Here is an 18,184-nt window from a genome sequence, read left to right as displayed (position 1 = left end):
TAGCCTTTTAAATGCTGTGTTCAATATTGACTTCAGTATTTAGAGGGGTAAATAGCCCGAGCAGAGAGGGCACTGGCCCTGGATGTGACAGCCGAAGCTCAGTTATATCTTAAGAGTTCCTGGAAGCAATAATGCGGGCACAGATCCTGTGCGCGCACGATCACCCTGATGTACTGGTACGTCCATGTGCTGGAAGTACCAGCACATAAGTCGACAAGGAGAAAGCATTCTTACTTGGTGGTATTAGCCACACCTGCCTAAAGCTTTTGCACAGTACTTTGTATTTGAAAATAAAAAATCCAAATAGCTGGATCATGGTAAAAGATTACAAAAATATTTTATTGATATGCAACGCAATACAGAATGCAAACCTGTGTACAAAAAGTTTGTTGACACACTGTTCTAGTGTTTTCAGGAAATAAATTAAGCCGATGCCTAAAAAGCAAAAAAGGGGTAAAAAAGTTAGAACATAAGTATTAAACAAGGAAGAAAAAACTAAAATTATTAAACACCAAAGATACAGCATGTCTATCTGTATGTTGGCACAAAAGTATTATTTTACAAAAGTACAGTTAAAAAATAGATTTCTATAAAACAGATAAGTCTAACACTTACAAATTAGGAAACGTAGAGATTTTCAGCTTGCATGAGTTAATTAGAAGGCAAACGTGAGGTCAAAACAATTCTAGTATAACATTTTGCACAGTAATGTGTCAAGGCTGTTGTCTTGATACCTGACAAAAAATTGGGACCGTTTGTTTAAAAAAGGGCACATTTTCCTAAAAAGTTCAATGGAAAATGCATGGCTCGTAGGTGTTAAAGTAGGAAAGAGGTTAAAAAATCCTCAATATGTACAGCTCACCAATTGCCCTGCATTAGGTTTACTTTATATGTTTCTTCAAAGTAGAATGCAAGTTTGCATTGAGATTAAAGCCTTTTTGTATAAGGATGCCTTCACAATGCACTTTTCTCCACACTCACAGGTCCCGTCAAGGCTTGCTTTCAAACCCCCCGCCAAACGGCATTCGGACTTATGCGCTGATAGGGGCCATAGACTATAATGGTGCTGGCAGAGCAAACTTACACTCTGACATGCCTTATTTTTAGGAGTATATGCCTACTAGAGGCAGCCATTTAGATGTATTAGACTGCGTTTGGGTGTACATGCCCAAAAATGATGCACGTCAGAGCACACGTTTGCTCTGCTGGCACAATTATAGGCTATGGCCCCCATCGATGTATACGTCCTAATCCCGATTTGCTATGGGTGTTCTGGTGTTTGGACGCCAGCCGTGTCAGAACCCATGAAAGTAGAGAGAAGCACAATGTGAAAGCACCCTAACCCTGTTTCCAAAAAAATAAAAAAAGACCTGCATTAACATACAGTTCAGACATGCATTTGAGATTACCTTAACACAGGTGAGCGATTGTTGCTTTCTTAAGGCTTGGGCTACACAATAGCATTTCATATGTGAAACAAAAATTGCAGAGTGGCATTGCGACATTACATTTAATTTCCTATGACGTCTCATTGTTACCTGCTGCAACATTCACAAAAGAGTTGGATTCTCTGTGGCATCCAACTGGCATTGAAGTCTGTGACAAGCGGGTCACAACTTGGCAGCTTTATTTTACATCAAAATAAGTTTCAAGTTAGTTCTGCAAAAACAAGTTGCACAAATGTTTTTGTTTTGCAACTTTACCAAGAATTGCTGATGTGCGAAAAATGTGACTATGTAGGCCCAGCCTATAGATTTGTTCTGTCCTTCGAAAGGGAATCACATAATTAGCAACTCCTAGTATAAGGAATCAGCCTGATAATATAAGAAAGTTGCAATGAGCTTTCTTAAAGGGAATGTGTCAACAGAAAAGTTATTAACCAGTAAACATGTTGTTAATCTGCAGGTAAAAAGCGTAATTAACTTACCCAGCGGCTGCACTTAGCTGAACGCTGCGAGAAAATTAACTTTATTCCCCCAGCAGCGTTCTGGTTTCAGTCACGGGGGAGGCGTCGGTGCAGCCACCCTTCAGAGAGAACGGAGGCTGCAACCGCGCCCCCGGTCCTGACAGCCAGCCTCAACACAGAACCATTGTCAATCAGTGTGGTGGATGGGGTGCAGTTACAGACACCACTTTCTATATTCAGACTGGCGATTGAAACCGGAACGCTGCCGGGGGAATAAACTTCATTTTCTCCCTGCTGCGTTCAGCCAAGTGCAGCTACCAAGCAGGTTACCAAACATGGGGTCAATTTGCAGGTTAACTTTTTTTTTTTCTGGTGACAGGTTCCCTTTAAAACGTCCCTGTATCACATCAGCAGACTATGCGTGCTGCTTAAAAGTATAGAATACAGGCCAGCATAAGTGGCAGTCTGCACTCTGCCGAGACATTTAACATTTAAATAGCAACGCTCAACTATTTGCCTATTCCACCTTCACTTAATAAAGGCAAAGGCAGCTTTATCATTGAAAGGAAGTAGTTACGATTGTGGGTACTTCATGTTTTTGGTTAATGCTTTCTCCACTGAATGAAACATCTATTTTGCAGTTGCTTTCGCCTTAAAGTCACAAAGGAATCCTTAGTCCACCTACCAGTGTCTCAAATGTCTGAATCTTAATGATTGTAACAAAAACTTCAAATGCGGCCTATTATCTCATGTAGTACTGCAAATTCTTCTGAGACTGAAAGGCACTTCATATTAAATGAAACAGTTTTTATGCAAATATAAAAATCAAAGCCCCTCCCTCAAAAAAATTGTAGCAATATTTAATAAAAAGTACTTTTCAAATTGAATTATACTTGTTCTGGCACTGTGACTGATGCTGTGATAGACTACGGTTCCCTTCATTGCCAATAGCATCTGCTTAGCCACTACAAAAGAACAGAGGCTAGGACTTTTGATACTTTGACACCTTGTCCTTATAGTCTACCCCAAAATTGGGCATAATGGATGTCCAAACAGGAGACTGGACAGTTTTTTTCCACCCTTGAATCTGCTTTAAATTTATTTTGTTCCCTTTATTGTCAAAGTTAGTCATCAGAATATCCAAACATGATGACAAGTTAGTAAATGGATCTCTATGGGGAAAAACACAACTGGGCAAAAATTGAATTACTTTCCTAATCCCAACATGCAAGTTTATTGGTGTACATAGCATAGTCAGGAAAGATGACAGTATTATTTATTGTTGGCTTTAGTTGGAGCTCCTTTTTCAGCTTTGCAGAATCCCACTCTTATTTAGAGGGATTAGATATGAATTAAAGCTTTCTGGTGATTAATACCATTACAGGTAAGTTGGCACTCAGAATTGTGGCATAACATTATGGACATGCAGATTAGGTTTAGGTGCATGCAAGCAAGTGAAGCCGTGCTTGCTCAGGTTCCAGACGTAAACTAGGGAGATTCTTGCACCCAAGTATAAACTCCAAAAGTCCTTGAATGATGTCATTAAGACATAAGTGTATTTAAGTTCTGTTCTTCTTGTTAACATCGGACAGGGTGTCACGCAATGATTTGCCTGATCCAGAATACCTTTTCCCCCCCCATGAACATTGTGGATATTATGCTTTTCCAATAATGCTAACACACTTCAAATAGGCCCCCCTAACAGGCCACACAGGTGTAAACTCAAAATGCAATAGCCTAAGTAGTACTGCAAACTTTAGTCAATTCCTGTTTCAGTCTTTTGTGGTGTCATTTTGCTATCCAGTCTATGTAAGGCTACTTTGAGATGTGGTGGGGGGCATCCTTTGGCTTGATAACTGGCCAGGATATTGAAGCTCGCTAGTAGGGACACGCTGTCATGAAACAATTATACATCGAGTTACTCAAACAGATGAAGCTTTACAAATGTGATCCATTTAAATGCACAAAAAAGCTGAATTGACTGTCTTTTTTGATACCATCTAAATTATCAGTTCCTGATTGTTGTGTTCCCCAGTCCCTAAAGTAGTCATTTTATGATGAGTCATTATACAGATAATGAGGTTTACTGCTTACTCGCACATAAGCTAATTAGCTGTATCCAACCAAGGAGGTAGAGATGATGTAGAGTTATATAAAGCTGCTCATGCCTTATTCCCATCCTATACATCTTGATTGATGGTCCTGGGACAGCGCTTGTGATGATTTTCCAAATCACTAGCAAAAAAACCCCCCAAAAAACTAGCAAATCTGAATTCTGCCATCCACCAACCACAAAACCCTCAACATGTTCTAATAAGCAACATGACTCCCAGGTTCAACCCATAAGGCCACGTTCAAACGTTCACTATTTGATGTCAGTGTTTATGAGCCAGAATCAGGAGTGGGACGATCAGAGGAAAAGTATCAAAGGAACACATCACCACTTCTGTATTTATCACCCACTCCTGGTTTGGGCTGAACATGTGAACATGGCCAAACAGAAAGGCACAATCAAGATTTGGCTAATGGCCATGTATAGCTTCTAAAATAAACCATACTTATGGTTATCTGTGTCTACAATTGAGATGCCCCAGAAATGCAAACCTGTTAAGGCCAGTGGTACTTCATGTAAACAAAGTTCTCGTCATTAACGCTACGTGTACAGAAAAAAGCGACCTTTCACACATGAAGTTTAAAAAAACTTGGCACGGATGATCATACAGTGAGACATTATAATGCCAGAGACCAGAATTTACAGGTAACAAATCTTTTGAAACTTTCATAAAATATGAAGTGTCACTTCAATTAACCAGCAAAAAAAGTAGATGAACCGCCAACAAACCAAAATTTTAAGGCCACAGCAACCTTTGATCAACAACAATGTACAAGTACATTCTCACCAATTGTGCCTGTGACACCACTGATTGCAAGTTTTTACTTGACAACTGCCTAGGTGAATAAAGCTCCAAATGAAACGGGGTCTTATTGGCAAGCTAAGCAACACTGGGTGCTCACTCTTGGAATATGTTTAGAACAAAACCCGTATCACTGTTGGGGAAAAAAAAAAAAAAAAAGTGAACCAAGCACTTATTTAAAAAACAGGGCTCTTTCGTCAATATGATTATGATCATGACACGATCTCTGACATTTCAGAAGTCCAACCACTTTAAACTGTGTATTACTGAAAGATAGTGAACTCATCTCAATCATTCCTCATGCATCTTTAACACAAAGACAATGAGACAAACATTAATCTAGATTAGCTTATTCACAAACATTGATATTACACACGATGATCACCTACTTTTTTTGGCAAATTCTTTCTGCTTTAGAATGCTCATATATAATGAAAACTTTCTATTTATCATTTTAAGGCTTGACCTGTACGAATATGCATTACTTTTGCCTATTGCTCCGATTTGCATGAGTCACAAAAGTGCTAAATGAATAAGGCAGGGCTGGAAAAAGGTAAATAAAGCACCTACAGAGCTCTCGCTTATTACGTGAGCTTAGTCTTTCGGGTTCTTCATACAACAAATAAAGTTTGCACACCTCTTCTAGCAGTCTAAAATATTCGTAATATATCTCCTAAATAATAAAAATAGTACTTGTGGCAACTAACAGCCAAATATACCTCAGTCAAACCTGCCACTCTTAAAACTCAATTCGACCAATTAAATCCTTAAGAAGTCATCCATTTTTGACAACCTAACTCCAAAAACATGCACCATACAGAGCCAGGGTTGTCTAAATATTAGCACATAGATATTCCTTTTAGAAGCTACACCGAGTACAGATTAGGTTAAGGAAACACTAAAATTGACAAAATATTAAACACCACCATGGGATAGTATCAAGCTTTAAACTAACACCTAGATAAAACCTCTCAAATATGAGGCAGACTTCACACATTTTGGTTGTATACTGCCATTTTCTGCTTTCAGTAAGGCCGCATGTTAAAGAAGCCAACACTGGTGGGAGACTCCTTTACAGTAACTGTGATGAGATTGGCAGTGACATCAGTCACAAAAACATGCTCAAGCAGACTGCGAGCTGGTTTCCAGTCTTGGCTAGCCTGGACAGACATGTCCTGGCTGGAAAGCGATGAATCATGGTCAGAGTCCAAACTGCTATCGTCGCCGGTGCTCAACTCAGCAAGATCCTTGCGAGGCTCTGCTTGCTGTCCACGCTCAGAAGTGGGGACATCTCTGGTCGATCCTGGAAGCCCAGTCCTTACTTGGCTTATCCCCCCACTTTTTCTACCCATTTTTTCAGCCTTAAAATCCATGGTTTTCCCATGTGAAGGAGGATTGCTATTTTTTGGAGGAGCATTATTTTTCTGTGCAACATGCACAGAAGATGCACCACTTAGTGTTCCCGAACCCTGCCCACCTTGAGTTTTATTATGAAGATTTAAGGTTTGTGTTGTTTCTCGGTTAGCTATTCCAGGCCTTGCAGCAGACTGATTTGTCTGTGGACTTGTGTGCTCTTCAGTATCAAGTTTTACTGTTTTCGGGGCAGAAGGGCCAAGATCAATCTGCATCTTGGAGGCACCTTTAGATTCTGCAGTCTGACAGCTTCGTTTGGAATGTAATACAGAAGTCACTGGCTTCCTGCCTGCCTGCGGGTTATTTTGGGCTATCCGGTTCATATAATGTACAATTGAGCTCTGCCAGCTTAAGTTTCGGGTGGAATTCCCATTGGGGTGGCTAAGAGTGCTTTTTGCAATGTTGGAGAGCAATTCTGCAGACAACTGTCGGTTATTGCTGGGTACAGATAAGTCTTTGGAATTGGCTTTAAGAGTGGAGAATCCTTGTACATTATGAGCAGACTGTAATTTTTCTGCTGCACTTTTAGGTCCTGGCTTTGCTCCCTTGGTCCTCCTAGGGATTTTCTGATCGGGAAGCAATGGTTTTCTTCCCCTCTTCTTGCGGAGTTGTTCTTTTAACTCTGGTCTTACTACCACAGCTTGTGCTTTCTTCTGTGGAACTGGGTGGGAATCCCGTGGCCTTGGACAGTGCAGAGTTTCTGCCTCACTATCATCTGATGAGGATGAAGATGAAGACGATGAAGAGGAGGACGAGGAGGAGTTAGAAGTAGAGGATGAGGAAGAAGAGCTGCTTGATTTGGGTTTTGGTGGCACTTCTGACTCCTATTATAAAAACAAAAATTCAATAAAAATAAGACTAAACATTTGAACAACCAAGTACAAAGGGTGGACATTTATATTTTTTAAATACAATTCATTAAAACAATTTAGTTTTTGGCTTTTTATAACACTTATTTAATCCTTACAGGACAGGGTCATAACAGACTGCTGCTATATTGTGCTTGTATATAATAATTTGCAGCAGACAAAGAAACAAACCATTTTGAAAAATTTCAGTATAAAATCAGAGCTATATGGTTTAAAGAGTACAAAAAGATTGGGCATATTGGAGTCCTAATATTACTGACCTTTCTTAACTACATTGAAGGAGGTAGTCAGGATACATATGTACCGTATATACTCGAGTATAAGCCGACCCAACTATAAGCCGAGGCATTTAATTTTGCCACGAAAGACTCGGTAAGCTTATTGACTCGAGTATAAGCCGGGTATGCATTGTCCCCTCATCCTTGTCCTGGTATGCATGGCTTCTCCGTTCCTGTATGCATGGCTTCACCATAGCGGTCCTGGTATGCAAGGCTCCCCATCCATCCCCTATCCTTGTATGCATGGATCCTTATCTCCCATCCTTGTATGCATGTTAAAAAAAATACATCCTACTCACCTTCCCGCACACCCTCAATGCATTTCGTTCCGGTGCCAGCAGCTCTTCCTGCCAAACAATCACGTGGCCCAGCTCTTTAAGGTAATGTATATTCACGCTATGCCTATGGGAGTGGAGAGGCGTGTATATTTATTACCTTTATGAGCAGGGCCATGCGATCGCTCTGCCGGAAATGCTGCTGGCGCCATAACCATCGGAACCATTGAGATGCATCCAGGGTGTGCAGGAAGACGAGTAGGACGTCTTCTGGAAGCCGGCAGCTATGGGTGTCACTGTGCACGCTATAAGAGACATGAATATTCATTTCTATTTAGCAGCGGGCACAGTTACAGCTGCCGGCTCCTGCCTCCTGTGACCCGCTGTTCCGCCGCCCCCCCGCCATCATCCTGGGACAATTGACTTGTGTATAAGCAGAGGGGGCGTTTTCAGCACAAAACTTGGCTTATACACAAGTATATACGGTACCAGTAAAATTTTTAAAGCCAACTTCATACCTTATCACGTTATTTACAGATCCCCGAGCCTATCATGCACAATCTATGCCTTACATAAAACAACAGCTTAAAGTTTGAGTCTTTCTGTAGAATACTCCATACTCACCACATTTTTACGTGGTCTCCCCCGTGGTCTTTTTCCTCTTCTTCTGTTCCGTAGCTCTTTTTCCTGCTCCCTAAAAATAAAAGATTTCCAGTAGTTTCTAACAATATATACACAAATATCCCAAATAACGATTGCCAACAGGCACATTCTTACCTCTTTTGGAATGCCAAAAGTAGTCGTGGGTCAAGAATATTCTCCTCAGGCTCCCAACTATTGTGCCTGTGCAAAAAAAAAAAAGAAAGGAGCTTAGGCTATGTTCACTTGCAGCCTGCATTTTTTTTTCCTGTCAGCAGGATTGTGCACAGTAACCTACAGACAGTGTCAGGTCGGCGCCGTTCTACTGATTAAAATGATTCCTGGGTTGATGAAATCTTTATGGTTGTTCTTTAACCTTTATTTTCAGTTTTGTGTTAATGAGATTCTCGTGCGCTAAGGTAGGGGGCATGTGGTGTTCTGACTAGATATTCATATTGCAGACTGCCGACAGGTTACTAATCGCTCACTGACCTGCCCCCTAGTTTGTATAATGTCTGTACATACTTAAAAAAATAAATTAAAAAATTGGGACCTATTTTTCAGTTTTGAAGTATTTTAGGGGTTTTATATATTGGAAAACCCCAAGGGTGATACCATTTTAAACACCGAACCACTCAACATTTTAAAAATTGTTTCAGGTAGTTCATTAATCCTTCAAATGCTTTTCAGGAATTAATGCAAAGTGGCAGGACAGGAATGAAAAAGTTTATTTTTACCACCAAACTGTTGATAACTTCTGAACAGGCCGCTATAGCCGGCAGACTCTATGGCCGTTATTTGGCAGTGAACTGCCATGGCAAACATCAGAACCATACAATCAAGATGTCAAGGTGCCAATGGGGTTAAAAAAGGGAGCCCCCGCACTGGTAACCATCTAAATGATGTAGTCACTATTGAGAACAGCATTTAAGGGGTTAAATGGACATAGTTTGTGCGAACACTGATCGTGGCTGCTGCAGCAAGTTGTCAGCTATATTGTACAGCCGATGGCAACTGGATTGTCCCTGTTGGATGATGCTATTCGGTTATATTGCAGATCAGTGAAAAGACTTATAGGTGGTCAGTAAAAAAGTTAAATCTGGAGCATGCCAATTAGCTTTTGTTTTCTTTTTTTTTTTAACACTGCCAAGAGAGCAGGTTTTGGCTGCAGTATAAAAATGCTGCAAAAACGCTGGACATAGCCTGTGAACAGAGAAACAACTATTCCAAATCCAATGGGAAAAAGGTTTTTGAAACAAAGACCTTCTAAGACCGCTTCATTTTCTTGCTCTGAAGAGGTAGAAAGTTTGAAGCTGGTCCACGCCAGTAAGACATGAGGGAAACAAGTGAAAACTATAAGCCAGATGTTAGTTGCATTAAAGTTGTTGAGGAGGGAGGGGGGAGAAGATTTATGGTCAGTATATACACAGGCCTGTTTCACATTTCCGTTTGTTGCCGTCAAAATCCGCCGCTTTGCAAAAAAAAACGGATGCGCCATTTTTTTGCGGATCCGCTTTTTTTCCCCATTGACTTGCATTAGCGGCGGATTTTGACGGATGGTCATCCGTTGGATCCGCCAAATTTTGGCGTCCGCTGACTTGGATGGACAATGAAACGTTTTTTGTCTGCGTCATAATAACGGATAGCAACGGATCCGCCATTCTTTATAATGGTCGCCTATGGGTGGCGGATCCGTTGCAAACCGTTAATTGACGGAATCCGGGAACGGATCCGCTTTTTTACACTGAGCATGCCCGGAAGAATTTCCTTGCCAGAAATTTAACCCCAAATTCCATTCTGGCGGCAGACAAATATTCTGTCTCTCGTGTTCCTTTAAGTTTCCAGCACTACCTGATAAAGCGGATCCGTGAAAAAACGGATCCTTTGGTATCCGTTTGTGCAACAACGGAAACTGATCCATTTTTTCACATTCTGGCGGATTTGGACTGCCGTCAAAAAACCGAAATGTGAAACAGGCCTGATACCAGCCTTAAATCCTTCCCCACACCATTGTGCAACAATGTTGACAAACTGTGCATTTCAGGGTTAGCACAGGCTCAGGGGGAGGGCACGTCATTTGCAGCAGTCACTATTAGGGTATATGCACTATTTTCGTATATGCAGCGCTTTGGAAGCAGCTCCGCCCAAAGCGCTGCCGGCTTTTATACGCACGGTGATTCCGCATGGGTTCATAGAATGGTAGAGTTGGAAGGGACCTCCTGGGTCATCTGGTCCAACTCCCTACTCAAAGCAGAATTCACTCTGTTTGAAGACTTCCATTGAAGGAGAACTCACCACCTCTCGTGGCAGCCTATTTCACTCATTGAACACATGCAGAATCAGCGCATTGTATACATTAAACTGCTGTCATTTATCTTGCCGAGAGTGTCTTCGCAAGATAAATAGACATGCTGAGGTCTGGAAAGACGAGTCGCATGTCCAGTTGCGCAGGTCTACCACCTGCGTCTTTGAACATATAGTGGAGATGGGAGTTCATGAAATCCCCTCCACTATGTTGTATCAGCTGGCCGCTGAGGGTTGGATGCTGCGGGTGTGCATAGTCCATATATAAAATGTCCTAATGTGGATATACCAACAGAAAAATAAATAAATAAAATATTGGCTCTTTGAAAGTGAAGCTGAAAAGAGATCAAGCATGTTTAAGTTCAAAATAGGTAAATAGGCCACAAACCAGACACGGATGCAGCAGTTTTTGGTTCGTACAAGCCTCCCATCGGTATCGTGGCTGCTCCCACAAAGTGACATTGGCACGTAAAAGCTCCACTTGTCAGACACTATAATTTCTGTTTCTGCCTAATGCATGTGAGCTACTGCATTTCTCATTGACTGTACGGAGCGTGCCCACTTCTTGGCACTTCATCCTGTATCCCCCATTGATTGTACGGAGAGTGCCTGCTTCTTGGCACCTCATCCTGTATCCCACCCTTTGACTGTACGGAGAGAGTGCCCACTTTCTGGCACCTCATTCTGTATCCCCCATTGACTGTACGGAGAGAACCCGCCTCTTGGCACCTCATCCTGTATCCCCCATTGACTGTACGGAGAGAGTGCCCACTTTCTGGCACCTCATTCTGTATCACCCATTGACTGTACGGAGAGAGAGCCCACTTTCTGGCACCTCATTCTGTATCCCCCATTGACTGTACAGAGAGTGCCCGCTTCTCGGCACCTCATCCTGTATCCCCCATTGACTGTACGGAGAGAGTGCCCACTTTCTGGCACCTCATTCTGTATCCCCCATTGACTGGACGGAGAGAGTGCCCACTTTCTGGCACCTCATTCTGTATCCCCATTGACTGGACGGAGAGGGCCCGCTTCTCGGCACCTCATCCTGTATCCCCCATTGACTGTACAGAGAGTGCCCGCTTCTCGGCACCTCATCCTGTATCCCCCATTGACTGTACAGAGAGTGCCCGCTTCTCGGCACCTCATCCTGTGTCCCCCATTGACTGTACGGAGAGTGCCCGCCTCTTGGCACTGACAGCAGATCCCAATAGGGCTTTTCCATCACTTCTAGCCATAAGCACTGCTCACAGTATATCCTGTATGTATAGTGTGTATATACCCCTAGCCGCACACTGTCCTGTACTCCAGAGCATATAATGGCAGACCACCAATGATCAGACAATGTACACATAACAGAAGGGGCTGCGAGAGAATGAAAACAAGTGCCGATCTGATCGATCGAACATCAGCAGCGATCAGATCGGGGACACAATCCCCCTCCCCAGGGCAGTCAGACAGAAGAGCGGAGTACTCACTTGGAGGACCATCCCCTCCACTTCACCAGGTATTCCGGGGTGCCCTGCGTGAGAAAGACGAGGGTCACTAGTTGATATTGTGTGAGGGGCGGGGCAGTGGTAACGGGCTGCAGCAGGGGGAAAAGTTACCTTCCGCAGCCTCTTGCTCAGGATGCATTCCGCCGCGAACACCTGCTCCCCGACCGCGCTTAGCTCCTCCATGGCTCCCGCGGGCGGCCACAGGAATAACTTGTTTTGTCTTTATCCACGCGAGTCGCCACGAACAAGGCACAAAGCAGCGCGGGAGCGAGCAGAGGTGCGCGCCTCTTCTTCCCCGCCGTCCAATAGGAGCGTGCGATAGAGCGGCGCATCCGGGGCGGCAGAGCGTTCAGTGAGAAGCTAATCATTTACATAAACCCGCCCACATTCCTGTGTGTAGGCGTGGTTACCGAGCTTCTGCGCTCAAAGTGAAACAACAAGTGAGGGCGGGACGAGACTGGGCGGTGATTGGCCGAGAATTGGGCGGGTAATAAAGCTCGGCTGTTTATGGCTGATATCGTGAGGGGATTATTATTAACACCACAGTGCCCCCTCATTCTGGACATAAGAATAAGACCACAGAAGTCTGGGTTTACTTTTCTGGCTGACTTAAATCCGTGCATAGGTTTACAGTCGATGTTGATTCAGTTGTGAAGATATCAGCTATGTGAGGGGTTTCTAACTAATATGGTGCTATTAAATAAAATATTGAAAAATTTGTATCATTTTACTTTTTTTTTTCAAAAAACATTTTTTTGGTCAGTATTTCCCTATTAGGCTGGGGTCACACTAACCGACGCAAAATACGGTAAGTAGTTTACAGGCGTAATACAGATCAATGGCCCCTAAACAGTGCTCCGTATGTCATCTGTAATCAAGGTGTGGTCGCGTATTTTGCGCATGTCAGCATCCGTATGTAATCCGTATGGCATCCGTACGGCGAGATTTTCTCGCAGGCTTGCAAAATGGACATATAATGGAGCCCTATGACAGGTTTTATAACACAAACGAAAGAATAGATATAGACACATAGAATGCATATATATACACTCACTGGCCACTTTATTAGGTACACCATGCTAGTAAGGGGTTGGACCCCCTTTTGCCTTCAGAACTGCCTCAATTCTTCGTGGCAGAGATTCAACAAGGTGCTGGAAGCATTCCTCAGAGATTTTGGACCATATTGACATGATGGCATCACACAGTTGGCGCAGATTTGTCGGCTGCACATCCCTGATGCGAATCTCCCGTTCCACCACATCCCAAAGATGCTCTATTGGATTGAGATCTGGTGACTGAGGAGGCCATTTGAGTACAGTGAACTCATTGTCATGTTCAAGAAACCAATCTGAGATGATTCGAGCTTTATGACATGGCGCATTATCCTGCTGAAAGTAGCCATCAGATGTTGGGTACATTGTGGTCATAAAGGGATGGACATGGTCAGCAACAATACTCAGGTAGGCTGTGGCGTTGCAACGATGCTCAATTGGTACCAAGGGGCCCAAAGAGTGCCCAGAAAAAATTCCCCACACCATGACACCACCACCACCAGCCTGAACCGTTGATACAAGGCAGGATGGATCCATGCTTTCATGTTGTTTACGCCAAATTCTGACCCTACCATCCGAATGTCGCAGCAGAAATCGAGACTCATCAGACCAGGCAACGTTTTTCCAATCTTCTACTGTCCAATTTCGATGAGCTTGTGCAAATTGTAGCCTCAGTTTCCTGTTCTTAGCTGAGAGGAGTGGTACCCGGTGTGGTCTTCTGCTGCTGTAGCCCATCTGCCTCAAAGTTCGACGCACTGTGCGTTCAGAGATGCTCTGCTGCCTACCTTGGTTGTAACGGGTGGCAATTTGAGTCACTGTTGCCTTTCTATCAGCTCGAACCAGTCTGCCCATTCTCCTCTGACCTCTGGCATCAACAAGGCATTTCCGGCCACAGAACTGCCGCTCACTGGATTTTTTTTCTTTTTCGGACCATTCTCTGTAAACCCTAGAGATGGTTGTGCGTGAAAATCCCAGTAGATCAGCAGTTTCTGAAATACTCAGACCAGCCCTTCTGGCACCAACAATCATGCCACGTTCAAAGGCACTCAAATCACCTTTCTTCCCCATACTGATGCTCGGTTTGAACTGCAGGAGATTGTCTTGACCATGTCTACATGCCTAAATGCACTGAGTTGCCGCCATGTGATTGGCAGATTAGAAATTAAGTCTTAAACACACAGTTGGACAGGTGTACCTAATAAAGTGGCCAGTGAGTGTATATATATATATATATATATATACACGTCATTGAGACACATATATATATATATATACAGTGGGGCAAAAAAGTATTTAGTCAGTCAGCAATAGTGCAAGTTCCACCACTTAAAAAGATGAGAGGCGTCTGTAATTTACATCATAGGTAGACCTCAACTATGGGAGACAAACTGAGAAAAAAAAATCCAGAAAATCACATTGTCTGTTTTTTTTTCATTTTATTTGCATATTATGGTGGAAAATAAGTATTTGGTCAGAAACAAAATTTCATCTCAATACTTTGTGATATATCCTTTGTTGGCAATGACAGAGGTCAAACGTTTTCTGTAAGTCTTCACAAGGTTGCCACACACTGTTGTTGGTATGTTGGCCCATTCCTCCATGCAGATCTCCTCTAGAGCAGTGATGTTTTTGGCTTTTCGCTTGGCAACACGGACTTTCAACTCCCTCCAAAGGTTTTCTATAGGGTTGAGATCTGGAGACTGGCTAGGCCACTCCAGGACCTTGAAATGCTTCTTACGAAGCCACTCCTTCGTTGCCCTGGCGGTGTGCTTTGGATCATTGTCATGTTGAAAGACCCAGCCACGTTTCATATTCAATGCCCTTGCTGATGGAAGGAGGTTTGCACTCAAAATCTCACGATACATGGCCCCATTCATTCTTTCATGTACCCGGATCAGTCGTCCTGGCCCCTTTGCAGAGAAACAGCCCCAAAGCATGATGTTTCCACCACCATGCTTTACAGTAGGTATGGTGTTTGATGGATGCAACTCAGTATTCTTTTTCCTCCAAACACGACAAGTTGTGTTTCTACCAAACAGTTCCAGTTTGGTTTCATCAGACCATAGGACATTCTCCCAAAACTCCTCTGGATCATCCAAATGCTCTCTAGCAAACTTCAGACGGGCCCGGACATGTACAGGCTTAAGCAGTGGGACACGTCTGGCACTGCAGGATCTGAGTCCATGGTGGCGTAGTGTGTTACTTATGGTAGGCCTTGTTACATTGGTCCCAGCTCTCTGCAGTTCATTCACTAGGTCCCCCCGCGTGGTTCTGGGATTTTTGCTCACCGTTCTTGTGATCATTCTGACCCCACGGGGTGGGATTTTGCGTGGAGCACCAGATCGAGGGAGATTATCAGTGGTCTTGTATGTCATCCATCTTCTAATTATTGCTCCCACAGTTGATTTCTTCACTCCAAGCTGGTTGGCTATTGCAGATTCAGTCTTCCCAGCCTAGTGCAGGGCTACAATTTTGTTTCTGGTGTCCTTTGACAGCTCTTTGGTCTTCACCATAGTGGAGTTTGGAGTCAGACTGTTTGAGGGTGTGCACAGGTGTCTTTTTATACTGATAACAAGTTTAAACAGGTGCCATTACTACAGGTAATGAGTGGAGGAAAGAGGAGACTCTTAAAGAAGAAGTTACAGGTCTGTGAGAGCCAGAAATCTTGATTGCTTGTTTCTGACCAAATACTTATTTTCCACCATAATATGCAAATAAAATGAAAAAAAACAGACAATGTGATTTTCTGGATTTTTTTTTCTCAGTTTGTCTCCCATAGTTGAGGTCTACCTATGATGTAAATTACAGACGCCTCTCATCTTTTTAAGTGGTGGAACTTGCACTATTGCTGACTGACTAAATACTTTTTTGCCCCACTGTATATATATATATTTATATTTCACAGAGTTCTTCATAGCAGAATAGCCGCTAATTCAATTGCTGGCTTTTGTGAAATCATTCCCCAAGCCGACATGAAATGACACATGGTTTACATACAGTAAACCATTTCATTTCATGTTTTGTTTTGTATGTCTTCATTAGTAATTAGATGAGGGTTGATGTGTAAAATTTGGGAGGTGTAGGTGTTAATTTAAGGGGTTTTTTCGTTGTAAAAAAATGTGTGGGCTCCCGCAGTAATTTGTCAATGCGGGAGCCCACACATTTTTTTACAACAAAACAGACAAATGGAAGTCTTACCAACCCAAGCTAGCAAACATTTTCAAAAGATTATTCCCATCTCGTTCCCTAAACTTTTCACTGGTTACCACCTAGGCAGGAGTCCTTGATGTTACCTTTCCTGGACCTTTCCCTAAACCCAGAGGCGTATCTGGGGGAGGGGGGCAGCCAGGACATGTGCCCCGGGAGCAGCCGGCAGGGGGGCGCAGTTGAGCCGCCTAATGCGGTGGTCCGCAGTGTCTCCCCCATGCGGCTGCATTCTGCCACTCCCCGGACTGGGAGTCAGCTGTTCAAACTGACAGCCGGCACAGAGAATCAGCAGCACGCCGGCTCATCTTACAGACGCGAGTACAATTGAAGCTCTGGCCTCCGGGTCAGAGTGACCCCAGCACCGTGATCAGGTCATGTGATCACGCTGCTGACGTCACTCTGCAGAGATGCAGATGGGTGGTAAGTGCTCCAGTGGAGCTGAAGACACCAAAGATTAAGTATGGGGGGGTTATTTATTTTGTGTGTAGAGATTTGGAGTGGGGTTGGGGGAAAATTTAATGTGTGTGGGGAGATTTGGAGTGGAGATGGGATCTATTGTGTGTGGGGACTGGGGAGATTTAGAGACTAAACCCACCTAATTTGTCCACTGCCAAACACAGAAAGATCCATTAGCATTCATAGTTAATAGAGGTGATGGCTACAATGGTACACAGAAATTGGCAACTCACATCCATCTTTCTTGTTCATTTATTAAGCGTGCAATGTTATAAGATGGTCTCCGGCATGTAATTTAAACAGCAGCTTATCTTAGTCACGTTCAGAACAGGCAGCAGTCTGAAGAAACACAGGTCCAAAAACCTCTGTCTCAACTGAAAGAGCTGTATCATAATCAAACATAACTCTATGAGCTGCGTGAAAAGTGTGTGACAGAAAGAAAATGAAACTTTTCCTCTGCTGGATTCGCACAGAGGGCTGATGCTCATGAGAAGAAAAATACTTTGTGTGCCGTCATCCAAGGAGATTTACTTTTACTCTTGTCTCACATTTTTCCATGGCTCATGGCAGTACCTGTGCTTATGATACTGGTCTGCTGTCTCTTGAAAAACAAGACTCGAAAGCTGTGTTTCTTCAGACTGCAGTTGGTGCCAGCTCCCGACACATGACTAGCATGGGCTGACATTTGAATTACATGACAGTGGCCAATTTATTACATTCTTGGAGAAACCATACAGTTGAGCGGGTAGGATTATTGAGAGAAGGCTCACATAAAGAATAAGGACAGCGCCTCACAAGTTGGTGAATTTTACATCTCCTTTATTCTGCCTTCTGTAGCGACGTTTCGATCCAATATGATCTTTATCAAGCACAGCACATATTACAATAACCCCATTTAAATAGTATATACATCACCCCTTCATTAGCAACCACCAATCATAGACGTACAAAAACAATTATCATCACGGATGTTTGGTCAGGAGTCAAAAGAGTACCTTAATAGTATCAGAACCACCCCCCCCGATTGTTCATCAGCATATTATATGTGAGCATTCAAGCCCCAAAAGGTCCACATCACATATAAACAAAAATAAAGTTCTGGCCAATCGCAGTACAGCATTTTCTTTGTCCTAGTGATCCTCAGTCACAGAATAGGCCAAGATCCATCCAGCCCAATCAACAGATATCACATCCTGCGCATGCTTAGGCATCTCCCTCCGAATGGTTACCACACGACTCTCATCATCTAGGTTCTGCGCATGCCCCAGAGCAACATTCCAATTAGTTACGGAGGTACTCCACTTGTTGAATGCTACGGACTTAATATACATTAATTGGGTAGACCTCAGTACAATGTAAAATGCGTAAGTTCTG

The 18,184-nt window shown here is 43.1% G+C and overlaps 1 protein-coding gene across 1 annotated transcript; it reads right to left on the bottom strand.

The window, feature by feature from the left end:
- Positions 1-312: 312 nt before the first annotated feature.
- On the bottom strand, positions 313-12,426 carry LOC141099963 (chromobox protein homolog 2-like). The gene is made up of 5 exons (XM_073588099.1): positions 12,207-12,426; positions 12,078-12,121; positions 8,434-8,499; positions 8,281-8,350; positions 313-7,058 (listed from the first exon to the last, which is right to left on the bottom strand). Exons 1-5 carry the CDS (start codon positions 12,276-12,278, stop codon positions 5,847-5,849), a joined length of 1,464 nt encoding a protein of 487 aa, XP_073444200.1. The 5' UTR covers positions 12,279-12,426; the 3' UTR covers positions 313-5,846.
- Between the last annotated feature and the right edge of the window lie 5,758 nt (positions 12,427-18,184).

This window comes from Dendrobates tinctorius, unplaced genomic scaffold, assembly GCF_039654945.1.
Source record: "Dendrobates tinctorius isolate UK_male_01 unplaced genomic scaffold, ASM3965494v1 ptg000103l, whole genome shotgun sequence".
NCBI classification, from domain to species: domain Eukaryota; kingdom Metazoa; phylum Chordata; class Amphibia; order Anura; family Dendrobatidae; genus Dendrobates; species Dendrobates tinctorius.
This window is presented reverse-complemented; position numbering and strand designations above follow the sequence as displayed.

Excerpts from the sequence above, each read along its gene's own strand:
- LOC141099963 (XM_073588099.1), bottom strand. The coding sequence starts at position 12,278 with ATGGAGGAGCTAAGCGCGGTCGGGGAGCAGGTGTTCGCGGCGGAATGC. Across the intron at positions 8,500-12,077 it reads TGGAGGGGATGGTCCTCCAA|GCACAATAGTTGGGAGCCTG; the intron begins GTGAGTACTCCG and ends TTTTTTGCACAG. Across the intron at positions 8,351-8,433 it reads CTTTTGGCATTCCAAAAGAG|GGAGCAGGAAAAAGAGCTAC; the intron begins GTAAGAATGTGC and ends TTTTATTTTTAG.